At 47.6% G+C, this 14696-nt stretch overlaps 1 protein-coding gene across 4 annotated transcripts in view; it reads right to left on the bottom strand.

Moving 5' to 3' along the window:
* Positions 1 to 5912: 5912 nt before the first annotated feature.
* SMARCC1 (SWI/SNF related, matrix associated, actin dependent regulator of chromatin subfamily c member 1) overlaps positions 5913 to 14696 on the bottom strand; it is a 178836-nt gene continuing 170052 nt past the window's right edge. For 3 of the 4 annotated variants that reach the window (XM_004283880.3, XM_033413117.2, XM_049716278.1), the window contains 2 exons: positions 10890 to 11066; positions 5913 to 8336 (listed from right to left, as the gene is read on the bottom strand). In XM_004283880.3, the coding sequence (XP_004283928.1) occupies positions 8239 to 8336; positions 10890 to 11066 (275 nt within the window). In that variant the 3' untranslated portion in view covers positions 5913 to 8238. Of the gene's footprint in view, positions 8909 to 10889; positions 11067 to 14696 lie in introns of all 4 variants that reach the window. The other variant, XM_033413118.2, reaches the window with a different exon arrangement.

The following is a 14696-nucleotide window of genomic DNA, read 5'->3' as shown; positions in this document are numbered from 1 at the left end:
GTGGCGTTAGCTGCCAGGTGCACTGGCGGGAGACCTGCGGGGCGGGGCCACCAGTGGAGGGCTGGCACGGGGCCCCCACCCGCGAGGAACCCACCCGCCAAGCGACAAGCAAGGAGGCGGGGACGCAGACACCCGCAGGCTCCGGGCGGGGCTCGGAAGGGCCGCAGGGGGCGGAAGCCCGAGGCGGCGGTGTGGCAGTGAGCCAAACCCGGGGGGCACGGAGCCTCTCGGATTTCTGCGCCAACCCTGTGTTCGGGGCGGAGAAGGGTCTCCGGGAGGTCTCCGAGTCCCCACGAGGGAGGGACGGTCGCTGACAGCGCCAAGCAAGGGGGCGAAGTGGACCTCCCAGGTCCTAATCGGATCAGACCTAATCCGTCTGCAGCCAAAGCCCCCGACCTTGCACAGCCAGGCTGGCCGGAACGCATCCCGGGGGCAGGGAGCAAGACCTTCCTGGAACTGTGGCTACAATGCCTTCCCTCTCGCCTCCGCAGGGCAGCCTGGGGAGCGGCCTTCAATGCCGGTTCCTTCCTCCCTCTCCAGGATACATCCCCCCCACCCCGCCCATGTGTCCCGGGCCACCAAAGCTCAGGTTGGTGGGTAGTCGCTAGCGGCTTAGATCACAGCCTGGGGACACGCGGACGCCAGGCCACCGTCTGTGTGCCCTGTCCAAAGCTCACTCTGCCGTCCAAAACCACTCATCTCTGGATCCCTGCTTGCTGGGGAGTCACGGCCTAGTCACCTAATTTGTCCACCAAACCGACTGTCTGCCTCTTGATCTAGTAACCCAAATGATATCTGGGGTTACTGCTCGAGATGTGGCAACTCTGGTATTTGAGAAACTCTCATTTCTGTCACTAGGGAATCACTTAAGTGACCAAGATAGAGATTCTCCTAATCTCTTTCTAGTACATGTCTCTGGATGGGGTTGCCTTGATTCAAAGTTCGTTTCTCTCACTGGAACTAGATCTGCTGCAGTCTACTTGCTTGTCCTGGTTGTTCCCTCCTCTCCAGGTCTGCTGGGCAAACTCAACCCAGAAAGCTCAGTTCCTATCACCTTTCCATCATCCCTGACACCTTCTTAGCCTGACCCAAGTAGTTAGACACGTTGGCCCTGATGTCATTGTCTACAGCAATTCTCTATTGGACCACAAGACACTTGAGTGTACAGCTCCTCGTGCAGAGGGAGGCTCCCTAAGGTGGGGAGGAGGCATAAATGAATGAATGGCAACCATCGTACTCCCACCCCAGAACCGTGGGTCTGGAGCTTCCTGCAAAGTGGCTGACTTGCTGAGGCTCTTTCCATGGCTTCATGTTGCCACTGGGAGAGTAAATACCAGTTTGAAATACAACCTTTTCTAAGCAGAGGGCCAGGCAGGACTTTGCACTTGCCTGTTGCCAGAGGCACTAATGCACCCTCCAACACCATCTCTGCTTTCCTGTAGCTTTTTTTCTTTCGGCCTTATGTACAATTCTCTGTGTTGCTCTTCTCTGTGGCTCCTTGACTCTTGGGTGATGGCTGTCACAGTGGAGGATCTTGGTGTACATGCCTACCTCCTCCTTCCTGAGGCCAGTCTTTGTGGGAAGGAAGCCTCACAGATGGGTCCTTTGGTGCCTAGAGCATGACAACCACTCCTGTGTTTTTCACAAGAAAGGTCTGGATGGGGGCCCTTTTCCCATCCCTCTGTTAAAGCTCTACTTACCCCAGTTTATTAGCTCATTTTAATATACTTTGTGAAATATTTAAGTATATCCTTTTAAATTCGATTTTTGAATTAAGTAAAACAAGCACATGGTATAAAATAAAGTTAAAATATGAACTATCTCCTTCCTCAATGACCATCTTCCCTTCCCTGGAGACAGATTCTGTTACTACTTTCTTCATTTGGGGATTTTAAACTCAACTGTTGCCATTCAGTTTCATTCTGATCCTCCCTAGCAGATCTCACCAGCAGTTTCAGAACCGAGCACAGCACACCTGGTTAGGTGACACCTCCACAAGACAGACAGCAAAAGCTCATCAAGGAAGTGGAGTGTGACTGCAACAGCAGGATTTGGCATCAGATCTGTGACGTTGGGAGAGTCAGTATCCTGTCTCATGTGTGAAAGTGGTAATAACCATACAGTGTCAAATGAATGTGATATATATATTTTTTTCTGAGCACAAGGGCTACTAGGGTAGGCATAGAAACTGGAGTGAAAGGGAAATTGACCTCTCTCTAGAGCTTACACCCATGTCCCCACATTCAAGTCTCATGCATTTGGGCATCAGGGATGCTTTGAGGCAATGGCTTCTGCATGCCTCTGAAGTTCCCACTGGGTTTGGCAGTACCAAGGCAGGCACAAGGCCCATTGCCATGGCTACAGCCTGCCGCCCTGTGCATAGAAAGCCACCGACTTTGCCAGGGGGCTGCTGTCCAGGGCATAGCTGCTCCTGTTGCCGTCGCTAGGGGCATACTTCAGTCTGAACAGGAAGTAGCACAGTTCCTGGCTTTAAGTCCTCAGTAGTAACCACTACCATTTTCCTGTTTTCTTTTTTTTGGGGGGTATGCGAGCCTCTCACTGTTGTGGCCTCTCCCATTGCGGACGCACTGGCTCAGCAGCCATGGCTCACGGGCCCAGCCGCTCCACGGCATGTGGGATCTTCCCGGACCGGGGCATGAACCCATGTCCCCTGCATCGGCAGGCAGACTCTCAACCACTGCGCCACCAGGGAAGCCCCATTTGCCTGAGTTTTTAGTTTTCTTAGTGCTCTAATTTGTCTTATTCTGCACAACCATACTATTAATGTTTTACTGGTCATTTTACACACTTGCAAATGGACGCTGAGATCATGCTAATGAAGTGGTAAGGCTAGGATTTGAACTAAGATCTTAATTTCAAATCTTTTCATTTTAATATGGAGGCTTTTCATTCTTGCTTCTTGATTTCAGAAGAGGAATCAGGATGCAGAGGTAGGGCCTCACTTGGCTGAATGGAAGCCCAGCCTCTCGCCCTGCCCACCACTTCCACCTGGGTGTTTAAAAGTTAATGCTGTGTTCTCTTAACAGAGTACAACACAGCAGTCCAGACTTACATTCTGTATCAGTCAGAAAGGGACATCTAGCATGGCTTCTCTCCTGCCAGTGTGCTGCATAGACACCTGGTTCTGGGCTGCAGGGCAGTCAGCTCTGCGACATTTTTGGTGATGGGCTGCTGGGAATGGTCCTTCTTGCACCTTTACCAGAAGAAGGGAAGAGCCAAGGGGTGGGGGCCTGAGTTCTTTGTGCTGACCACCACCTCCTCTCTCTGCAAGTTCTGGATTCTCAACTTGCACAAGTGCTCTCATCTTAGAAAAAGACATTACAACCTGGAGGCGGTCATCTTGTTTGGGGAGTGGGTCTGCTACAAAATTGGCAAGTCCCCTGAACTTCATTACCCCAAAGCCAAGTCAGCTGGGAGAAAGCCACACAGCCTCAGACATGGAGCAACCAGGCTTGTCTTCTTGCAGAAAAGTCCTGCTGCCTCAGCAGGCAACCTAAGTGCTTCTCGGGAACCCCACAGTTAACACAGAATAGGCAGACTGGAACAAGGAATGCCACAGTCAATTTGGATGGCCGTGGGAAATCCATTAGTGTCAGGGCCAAACCAGCCAAAGAAATCAAGAGCCCCGCCCACTTCCTAAACCCTTCAGGACCACCTGATAGTGAGGGAAGACAGCCGCAGAACCAGAGTGGGAGGTGTTTTCCTTCGTGTCACAGCTGTTTGACAGTAGTGGTGACTGTACTGTATTCAGGCATGGTGATTTTGCTGAGGCCTGCAAAGGCTGTACCCTAGGGGTAGGTGGTGGTGTAAGGTGGCTGCCAGAAATCAGTCACCTGGCTGCTCCCTATGCATTTGGAGGGGCCTGGAAAGGCCTCTGGGGGCAGTAAGGAGTAAAGATGGCTCCAGTTCTACAGGGCACGCCAGGAGCAAGACAGGGGACAAGACAAGGCTCTCTTCTGCTGGGGTCCCATGAGAGCTGGAATAGGGATGGGTGGTCCAAGAGAGAAGTAGCTATAATTAATTTTGGAAACTTTGTCTAGGTTGATTTATAGAACTCTCTCCTTCTACACTTTTAGTCACCCTTTGGGTATGGCAGTCCTGTCTCAGCTCTGTATTAAGGAGTTCAGGATCAAACATGCTTCCTAATGACAAGAGTAGTGGCAGGGCTAAAGCGAGCCACAGGGAAATGAAGTTCAGGGGAGCTGTTCACAAGGAGGTCCAACGTCAAGCGTCCTGGGCTTGAAGGCAGGCAGCATTTCCTTCAAGAATGTATCTTTACATCTCCTTCTGAAAGATGACTTCAGTGGAGATAATCCATTAACAGGGGATCAAGGTGCTTTCACGTTATTCCCAGGAAGAAGTCCCCCTTCAACAATAGTGGAGCAACTGAATAACAGCTATGCTCTTGGAACTGTAGAAAGCAGGAGCTTTATAATAAAAATCACAGGCAGAGGTTTGCAGAAAGAACAGGGGTTAGTTGGCATTGGATACATTGGGTATCCAGATGAAAGAGTTCTCTGATTATTCAGATGGAGGTTTTCAGGAATGAAAGTCAACCCTCAGGTTACCAAACCTTGCAGGACAGAAATCATGGAAGAACATCCAATTCACAGACTAATATACACTGTCCCCCAGAAAACAACTGATTAGGCTGTTCCTTTTACTTCATGAACACTTGGCACTATCTAAACTATTTATGGTCTGGTATCCTCCAGACCATACACCTTATCCCCCATTTTTCTACAAAAATGTAAGCGGTCTGGAGTACAGGGGCCTTGCCTTACCTTATTCATAATAATGACTGCATCCAAGTTTTAGTGCCTGCCACACAGTAGGCTCTCAAATGTTTACTAGACTAACGGGCTCACAGAATGACTGTCAGGAACTGCAGAGAGCTTGCTCTACCATACAATCTTCTTAACCAGTAGTTCTCAAAGAGTGGTCCCATGACTAGCTGCATCAGGATCTCCTGGGCATCTGTTAAAAAGGCAGAATTTCAGAACATACCCCAAACCTGCTGAATCAGAAGCTTTGAGGATAGGGCCCAGAAGCTATATGTTTAACTCGCAGGTGATCCTGACCTGCACTGAAGTTGGAAAACTGCTGTTCTTAATCGCATTTGGGGGAATCATTCCACAGGAAGGATCTGAGGAACCTGTGCAAACCTGGTTAATTGTACACGTCTTGGTTTGCTCTAAAAAGAATTCACACTCAGGTTTATAAACCAGTCTTCAGACTGAATCAAGGATTAACTTTCCTCAACCCTGAGGGAAATGTAGGAGTCCTGTGAGACCCAGCTGGCTCTAGCACTCTCTTCTAGAGGGAAGAGTCGAACAGGTCAGAAAGCACAGCACAATCGGGTGACACACTTCCGTGCAGAGCCAAGTGTTCACCTCCTGGTAGACACAGAATCCGCTTCTTTTGCTCCACTGGGTTCACAAGCATCTTGAAAGCACTGGTTTCTGTTTTCTGCACAGGGCGTGCACCTGTGGGTGCTCAAAGGCTGTCCATGAGAGTATCAAAGTTCACAGAATCATCTGCCTTCAATGCCGGCCTCCAACTTGAGGCTGTCTAAACTGCAACCTGACAAACATTCTCTACTGCACCAAGCAGAACTACTCCTCTCTTGGAGGTGCCAGGATGTTGGCCACCCTTCCTGGATAACTTCTACTCATCTTTCTCCACTTAGACCATGGAAATAAAAAGTGGGCAAGGCACATCAACCATATGTTCCTTAAGCCTCATGAAGGTGAGAAGGTGGTCAGTCAGTCAGGAAACCCGCACCACTGAACATTAATTGATGACCAAGACCAGGTGAGGCTGAGTATTTAGACTCTTCTTGGGACACATGAAGAAACTGGTACATGAACGCAGAGAATGGGACTAGAATCCAGAAATGATGTTCCATTTATTCACTGAAAAAGAGGGAGATTAGGCCTTCTTGATGAACTTCTTCCAATCTCCCAAAACTCCCTCTCTTCACTTTTCCAAAATAACACATTGAGAAACATGTTTGTACAAAAACCACATATTATTCCCCCCTCACAAAATCGGGTGGCTGTATTACAGGAATGAAACCAGATCAGACATAAAAAGTCACCACTTATACTGAAACATAACAGTGTAAGAATTCAGGTATTCTGTAGATTACCAGCATAGTAAAAATACTTCCACCTGGATCTTTTAAATTTGAAAGTGATCACATTAAAGACCTGAGGTTACAAGAGACCACAGTATGAACCAGAATTCCATTTTCTTTCTAAGACCTCAGTGGAAAAGGTAAGTATTTGGAATGAATTTCCTTTGGGAAAGACTGGTGTGAAAATAAAACCCTGGCCATTGTCAAAAGGCACGGGGGTCTTTCTGAAGTCAAAAGCAATGGAATTAAACTCCAGTAGGAACAAGCTCATTTCCACTCCAAGAGTCCAGAATAAACTCAAAAAAGGAACAAGGTCTCCTTGGTTCCAGTACTCTGATGGTGACCAGGGCCACCTGGTTAGAGGTAACACCTGAGGGTTTGAAAGGCAAATCTTAACTGTGGTTTAATTTTTTCCTTTTTTTTTTTTGCTTTCTGACATTAAGGAAGAAAGTTCTAGGGTGTTTTATAAACACCTTCCCACACCCTCACATATGTAAAGCTTTATAGAATATATAGAAAAGGTATCCAAAAGATGTTCCACTTTGCATTCTAAATGAAACTGCCACTTGAAACTGTGAAGAAGCCAGGTGCTTTGGAAATCAAGCTCTACTCAAAACACCCTTTCCCCACCCATGGAAAGACAGAGGGGAGGGAAGAAGGACAAGAAGAGAACACCAAGAACTCTTTAAGTCACTCATCAGCAGGGGTAGAAATGGGCTCATATTAAGGCATTTTTGTGGCTCTTCCTCTGGAATGGTATTCCACTCTCCTAGCCCGAGAACCTCACCCTCAAAGCATGATGCTCTGATTGCCAAGTGAGTTCCTTGGTACCCACAGCATCTCCTTGACAACCCTGTGATAGATGGAATGTGAGATCTCAGACAGGGAAGGGAGAAGGGATGAGAGGCTGTTGATCCTGCCCCACTTCTCCAATCCCACCCCAAACCTAAAGTACCGCTTCACTAAATCCTTCACCCTGGCTACTGCAAGAGGTAGTTTGGGGACTTGTACCCCCAGCCAACCTAATCAAGTTCCATGAGCTAAAATGTTTATCAGCACTATCTACTTACTCTTTTTTTTTTTAAGGTTTTTTTTTTTTTTAAGAGGGAGAAAAAAAGAATGCATACAAAGCAGTGAATAGTGGGCTACATTCATTGGGTGGCCGTTGCCCTAGACGCCCAAAACTTTCCTGGCTAGTCTAGGAAACTAAGGAATGCCTCCCAAATGCAGCCCTCAAAGCTCACACTGCCCTCAGAAGAACAAGCCCCCCACCCCGCCCCCGGAATCTAACAAACCATCTGCATAGAAAACCAGAACCAGTGGGCCTGGGGAAGAAGTGGATCTGTTCTAATGCTTGTGCTCTCCCCTACCAGGGACTAAAGGGGGATGTTCTGCCAGGCAGGCTGGAGGTTCTCACAGTCCTCACTAGGGATGAAGTCAGTGGGATCCCTTTCCCCATCTCTTTTAATTCTGGTGCGTCCATGTGTGGCAAAAGTCTCATGAACCTTCACCATCAGCACCATTCTTAGCTCAGATAAGCAGAAATAAGGTCACTTATAATGCCTTAAGGTTTATCCCTTCTGGCTATCCCCTCTGCCCATCATTATTTTTTGGTTCCTATTAACTTAGGATGCTCTCCTTTAAAGCAATAATGACCCATCCCCCCCAAAGAAAGAAAAAGATAATGATTATAAAGCATTATCCATAAAAGCATAAGACAAAGCAAAAAAACTGCAGGAGAGCAAAAATGACAGACATAGAAACACTACTGTTGATAGGACCTGCAGATAAACTGTCAGCATACCCCATACCAGGACAGGGAGACACTGGGTATTTTTAGGATGACCAGGGCACACTGTCACCACAGGCTTCCCCCTGAGTGTTGGAGGAGGACCTAACACAAGACGTGTCAGAGCACGGACAGGGGTGGCAAGAGAAATGGGGAAATAAGGGATGTGTGCTTGGGGCTGCAAGAATAAAAATCCTGAAAGAAACCCAAGGAAGCTGAGTAACACAAGTCCTGTCATCCCCACTCCAGCTGGTGGCGCTGGGCGTGGACGTCCCCTGCATCTTCCAGGCTAGGGCGCAGCCGAGGCTGGTGGGCCTGGAGCGGGAGGCGGAGGGACTCCATCTGTAGGTGGTGGAGGAGGTGGCTGCTGCTGCGGCGGAGGGGGATCTGCAAACACATCCAGAAGTTAACTCATCATTGCTGGAAACACAGGGGCTCAGGGAAGAGCCCATTTAGAGAAAAATGACTTAAGAAGGTTTCTTTATAGCCTGTGAGGCACTGCTGCCGCTGCGATCTACGTGGCGCAGGTCCATCTGGACCTCCAGGTCACTGCTCATGTTGCTTCCCCTGACCCATGAGGTTGGGGGAGTGGGGAGGTGTCTGAACCTGCCCCAATCTCCTTCAAGGCCCACCCCTTCCAAGAATCACTCCAGACCTTTTCAAAACTTAATTATATTTTGATTTTATTGTATTTTAATGGTTCTCACTGCTAATTTTATTTCTTCAGTTAAATGATAAGCTCCTTCCTGGGCAAGTTCTGTGTCTTCTTTTCTTTCTCATAGTGCCTAGCCTAGCTGGGCACAAAATAGATTATCAGAAACTTCTTGCTGATATTAACTATCTCCAGCAGGGCCAGACAGCTTCACTTGAGACAGCTGCTGACAAGTTGGACAGTCCTGGGAGGCCCCACAGCTCCTGAACTGCAGTCCTTGGATTTTTGGCCGAAACTAGGTCAGGTCCTGAAGGGAACAATTAGTATGAGTGTCTGGGGCTCTTTCCTGTTTCAATTTTAGCTGCTTTTCAAAGGAACCCCGGATATAATTTAATCCAGGGATTTTTTAAACTAGATTTTGCCGGAAATGAAAACATATGAAACAAATAATTAAACTGCAGCCTTCCTTACCAGTCAATTCACCCAACTTTCCCCCTAGGAGATTTCCACCAAACTGCTAAGGCTCTTCAAAGCATTTTGAAGCCCACTGATCTAATCCCTTGTGTCATCTTGCAGTGGAGGAAACCAGGGCCTGGAGACGGGAAGCGACTCTCCTGATGAGGCCTGCCCAGTGCCCTGGAGCCAAGTCAGCGGTTCAGAATCCCTGAAATTCACTTGTGGCAGGAAGTGATCGGGAGCAAACCTTCCACATTCTCAAGGTGCTCCACTGAGGGCCCTTTAGGATGGAATCCTGTACACAAATCGCGGGTTACCAGCAGGACATGACCGTGGTAAAGACCAATGACATTATCTCTGCAAAGGGGATGGGCAAACTGGTCAAACCTCCTTATCAGCCAGCACATTTGTATACTGCCTGTAAGGCGGCAAGGCAAGGATTTTCTTGCCAAGGAAAAGAGGTACCCACTAGACTACAGCCTCTGATCACTGACTCAGAGATACCTTTTTCTATTGTTGTGATCCTATACTGACCCAGCTCAATTGCTGTCTTTCTTCTGTGCAGCTACTTTGTCCTTGGACCCTGTGGGTCCAATGAGAAAGGAGATGTACCTCTGTCGATAGTCCCTGCCTCCTGGCCCTAGGAAGTCTCCCAGAGAACTACAGTGAACTCAAGTCACTTCACAGCCTCGCGTAACTTATGGTAAACCCTATACTACTATCCACTTGTTCATTTCGTATTTTCCCAACTAAAGCTCCTGGAGGCCAGGAATTCCTATGCATCCTAGCTCTGTATTGTGAACAGAAGCTAACTCCTCCTCACATACGTGACTTCTAAATGGACCTGGGATCACAGATGTGGCTGGGAACATGGCCACTATCGGCTGCATTTTGGGATCATTACTCCTGCTCTACAGGAGTAAAGAGCAGGCCAAGCTCTGATGCAGTCCTCTGGAGGCCAGGGTTGGAGTAGAACAAGGGCCCCATGGCAGAAATGAGCTAGCTGGCTTTGCACATACCACCAGGCGGACATCGTTCAGCAGCATCTGTGCCTTCTCCATGGAGCCTGCTAAGACCTCAAATTCCTTCTCAACACAGCCCTGAATACTCCTTCCTTAGTCTAAGCAGCCACTACAAATATATCAAAATGGCTACAAGAAACTTACTTGTTATTCCTGCCCTAAACCAGATCCTATTCTTTTTTTTTTTTTTTTTTTGCGGTACACGGGCCTCTCTCTGTTGTGGCCTCTCCCGTTGTGGAGCACAGCCTCCGGACGCGCAGGCTCAGCGGCCATGGCTCACGGGCCCAGCCGCTCCGCGGCATGTGGGATCTTCCCAGACCGGGGCACGAACCCATGTCCCCTGCACCGGCAGGCGGACTCTCAACCACTGTGCCACCAGGGAAGCCCCTATTCTTTTCTTTACACCTGCCACTTTTAAACCCTGAATCCATAAAAGGCTCCTATAGGGAAAACAACTACCAGTAGCTCTGTATGTCTTCCAAGATTCAAATTACATAGGCTTAATCAGGAGTGGGCAAGGCATGCCCCTGGCCTCCTAACAGACCCTGGAGTCACGAGTGCATGTCACGAAGGCTATGTATGGCATAAGAGCCCGACTAACTGGGAGCACTTTGCACTCATCACCTGGGTACCTGTCCACCAGGGGTACTGAAGAGGAATGACTAAAAAAACAGTCTTTTGGAACCCACTCTCACAGGTCATACTGTCCATGGACCTGTCAAACCCCAGAGAGAACAAAAAGTCTGCCTCCCTGTGTATAGCCCTCCCTAAAAGACCCGGGGGTAATACATCTCCCACCTTGCTACTTACACATGCCGTTAGGTGCCGTGAGGGGTACCCGGGGTCCTAAGATGTTTCCTGGGATTGGAGGCATACCAGGAGGGGTAGGGCCACTCCCAGGGGGGTGGATGTTGGCTGCAACGGTGGATATCATGCGGCCTGGCATGGGCTGCCCAGACATCATGGAACCTGGACCTGGTATCTGACCTGTGGAGGGAGATTTAAAGTACTGAGGTAAATGTACTAGGAAAAAAAGGAATCAACTCACTGCCCGAGACTGCTAAATACAGACAAATACCTAACCCTCCAAAACAATTAGAAAGATCAACAGAGCAATAATCTGTAATAATCTCTCTGTCCAGCTTTTAATTTGGGGTGGGGTGGGGGGACAGAGGGATAATGGGGCAGATCTGTGAAGTGAATGATTACCCCAAACCCTGCTATAGGTAGACAGTAGCTGTAAGAAACAGTTACCAAACATCCTTAAAAGAAAGCATTAATTCTGGTTAGTTTGGGTGAACAATGGATTGTCCAATATCTTCCTGAGGACACAAAATGCCAAGCAAAGACCACAGGGAGTGGAAAGAAGGACTTTAACAGCAAGTCAGCGCACAGTCCAAGGACTGAAGCTCAGTCCAGATTGAGCTTCATGCACAGGCTATGTGGGAATGTGTATGCCTGAAAGGGTATTGATCAATACTGTGAAATCACAATTAAAAAGGGATTCTAATTGGAATCCTCAAGTCCTGTTCACAAAAAAATCTCTCCCTCTCTCCCCAACCAGGAAGCACTGGCTCTGGAGAACCATGGTGGGGGAGACATACGGGAAACAGGCAACTCCTTCACCTCTTCCTCTTGCTTTGATGTGCACAATGGGAGACGCTAGACATAAGGACCGTGAAACACCTCCTGCATTCAGTTTCACACTGAGTCTTTAGAACTTTCAGCAAACTTTTTCTGTAGAGCCAGACAGTAAGTATTTGGACTTGGCAGGCCATATGGCCTCTGTCACAACTATTTAACTTTGCTACTGTAGTATGAAGGCAGTCAGACAATGTGTAACAAATAGGTTACCGAAACATCTTTGTTTATGGACTCTGAAATGTGAATTTCACATAATTTTCATGTGACATAAACATTCTTTCAAGTTTTCCCCAACCACTTAAACTGTAAAAACCATTCTTAGCCTATGGCCCCTACAAAAACAGGAGATAGGCCAGATTTGGTTGCAGTTAGCCAAACCTCCCTTAGATATGGTGGTGGATATGTATTAATTCTTCAACTCAGCGGTCTGGCTCCTGGGCTTGGCCACAAACAAAGGAGAATTGTTTAATGGGCACAAACCAAGGCTGAAGCTATATATAAGGACAAATCATAATCTCTACAGAATAAGGAAAGAGAATCTATTGTAGTTTTTTCTTTCTTTCGTTTTTTAATCTAGGGACATTAGCACACCTATGTAAGGTCAACTATATGAAACTGAACACAGGCTTCTAGGCATAGTCCTGAGACAGCTGGAAATAAGAACGCTTGAGGTTCAAGCTTGGAAGATGGGACTACCAGACAGCTAACTGGCAACTAAAATATATAGAGCAGTACTGGAGATAACTCAAGTGAAGAATTCTCTGTCAGTGCTTAGAAAAAGGCCTGTCTTAAGACAGACACACAAAGCTTCAAGCCTCACACCATCCATTTCCAGTGTCTGTTCCATGAGCCAGGACTCAAAGAGCAGAGCTTTTCACTACAGGGTGTCAATGAAGAGAACCCCAGTGAGAGACAAGATTCAGGAAGAGAAGTGGTCCACTGTCTTTGGGGGACTATTTTTTAAAAGCATAGGGAGGCATCAACCTTATGCCTCAGAATGAAAAGAACAGCAAATTTTGGGTCCTCTGGCCCACCTTCCTGTGCTCTATAATGCAATCATGCAAAAGTACAGCAGAGGAGCCCCAGAGGCCCATCTGCTGGAGGACAACTTGATCAAATCACCTCAGAGAAAGCAAGAGCAGGTGCTGGGCTGAGACTACCACTACTACTACACCACTGAACTTCAGTAATTAAAGCTGGGTGCCTGTGCCACAGTGCTAGGACAGATTTAGGCTGTGCTGAAGAGTCTATCCACGTAGGGAATGACACAAGAGATAAAAAAACAAATGCCAAGTATATTACAAGCCATACAAAGGATGAGTACACATGAAGGTGTGGCAGGCAAATCACGGGAAAACTATGGAAGAAGCAAGTAAAAGAAAATAATACCTTCTGGTTAACCAAGAGCAACTTGTGAATGACTTGAGACTTTGGATAATGTGTATATAAAGTGAAGGAGGGGAATTAGGAACAGGATAACAGCAGACTATCCTAAGCACAAGGCCTAGCCTGAGTTACACAATCAGAACATAATATGAATATTGTTCCATTTATACGTAGCATCTTCATACTCACCATCCCCTCTGAGGTAACTGCATCACCTTATTATCTATCACTTGCATTTCACCGAGGAGTAACAAGCTCAAAAGGTTTTTAAAAAAAGTGCCCAGGCTACAGAGCCAAGTTGTCCACGGTTGGTTTGTCTGACATGAATCAAAGCAAAGGGGACTGGATGAGTCACACACACAGAATGGGGTGAGGGACTTGGCCCGGTAAGGCTACAGGGGACTGGGTGAAAGGTTCTGGAGAAATGAGGAACATGGGCCTGATTTTCTGTGTGATGGAAAGCTTTAAGAAGGGATGCAGAGGAGTCTGAGCCTAGAGCAGAGGAAGAGAGCTTTTGCAGAGAAGTAGGGGCTGCATGAGGGCAGGATAAGTAGATAAGAGTTGAGAACAGCACCCTACAGGCTTCCTGGGGATGGGTAAGAGAATGAGGAGGAGGGGTGAGTATGAAGCTGAGAAGGAGAAAGAATTCGGGTTTGGCACCTAACTGGCATGTGGAGTGTAGAGAATGGGGAAGGAATTTTGCTTTGGGAACAGGAGGTGTGGAATTGGCTGTCATTCCAGTGGAACACAGAGATGGGGTGAAGGGAAGATACAAAACTCTCAAAAGTTTCCAATGGGCAATAAGTAGCACACACAGAGCCTTATTATTCTAAGAATTAGGGTCTGTCCTCTGTAACTCTCCCAGTTTCCTTCCTACCAAACACCTGTGAGGCCATTACTAAACACAATGCTTTTTTTCCCCCACTCTCTGAGTCTCTACTAATGATTTTTTGATGGTATTCCAGGTGGTGAGACAGGGCAAGAGGAGATACTTTTGCTGTTGTTGGGGACAGGAGGCCTAGTATGAAGTCCAGACCTACAGAATCCCAACCTGGAGATGAAAGAACACTTTCAATGGACTTGCTGTGATGAATGGAAGCCATTCACTAGAACAGATAATACGGCCCGTGTTTATCAATGGGTGCAGATTCCCTCCTTCTACCCAGTTCAACCTGGACAAGAGGCCTTGAGCAAGTCAGGAAGAACATTTTGCCAGCCCGTCTCAGGTCTCTCTCTCCAGAAAACCAACAGCAGAACACTGAAGAATGCCTTTACAAAAAGGCCAGAAAGAGTACTGAGTAAGGGAGAAAGAAAGAAAGAAGGAAGAGCATAGACCAGGTGTGTGCTAAGTAATAAGACACGCAACTGTTCAGTCCTAACCAATGTCGTCCACAACAGTCTGACAGAGTTTTTATACTCTGATGTCTAGAGCAAGGTGTGGGTTGTCCAAACTCCTGGCTGACCAGTGAGCATCCCAGTCAGAAAGCCACCCAATACCATTCTCGACAGGGAAAGTGAAGATGAACGTGCCTGGAAGCTGAACAGTGCGATCTCACTTCTACTTCACGCCAACCCAGATGAGTGGTC

Source organism: Orcinus orca, chromosome 10, assembly GCF_937001465.1.
Source record: "Orcinus orca chromosome 10, mOrcOrc1.1, whole genome shotgun sequence".
NCBI classification, from domain to species: Eukaryota; Metazoa; Chordata; class Mammalia; order Artiodactyla; family Delphinidae; genus Orcinus; species Orcinus orca.
The sequence above is the reverse complement of the archived record's forward strand: the minus strand, read 5'-3'. Positions and strand labels throughout refer to the sequence as shown.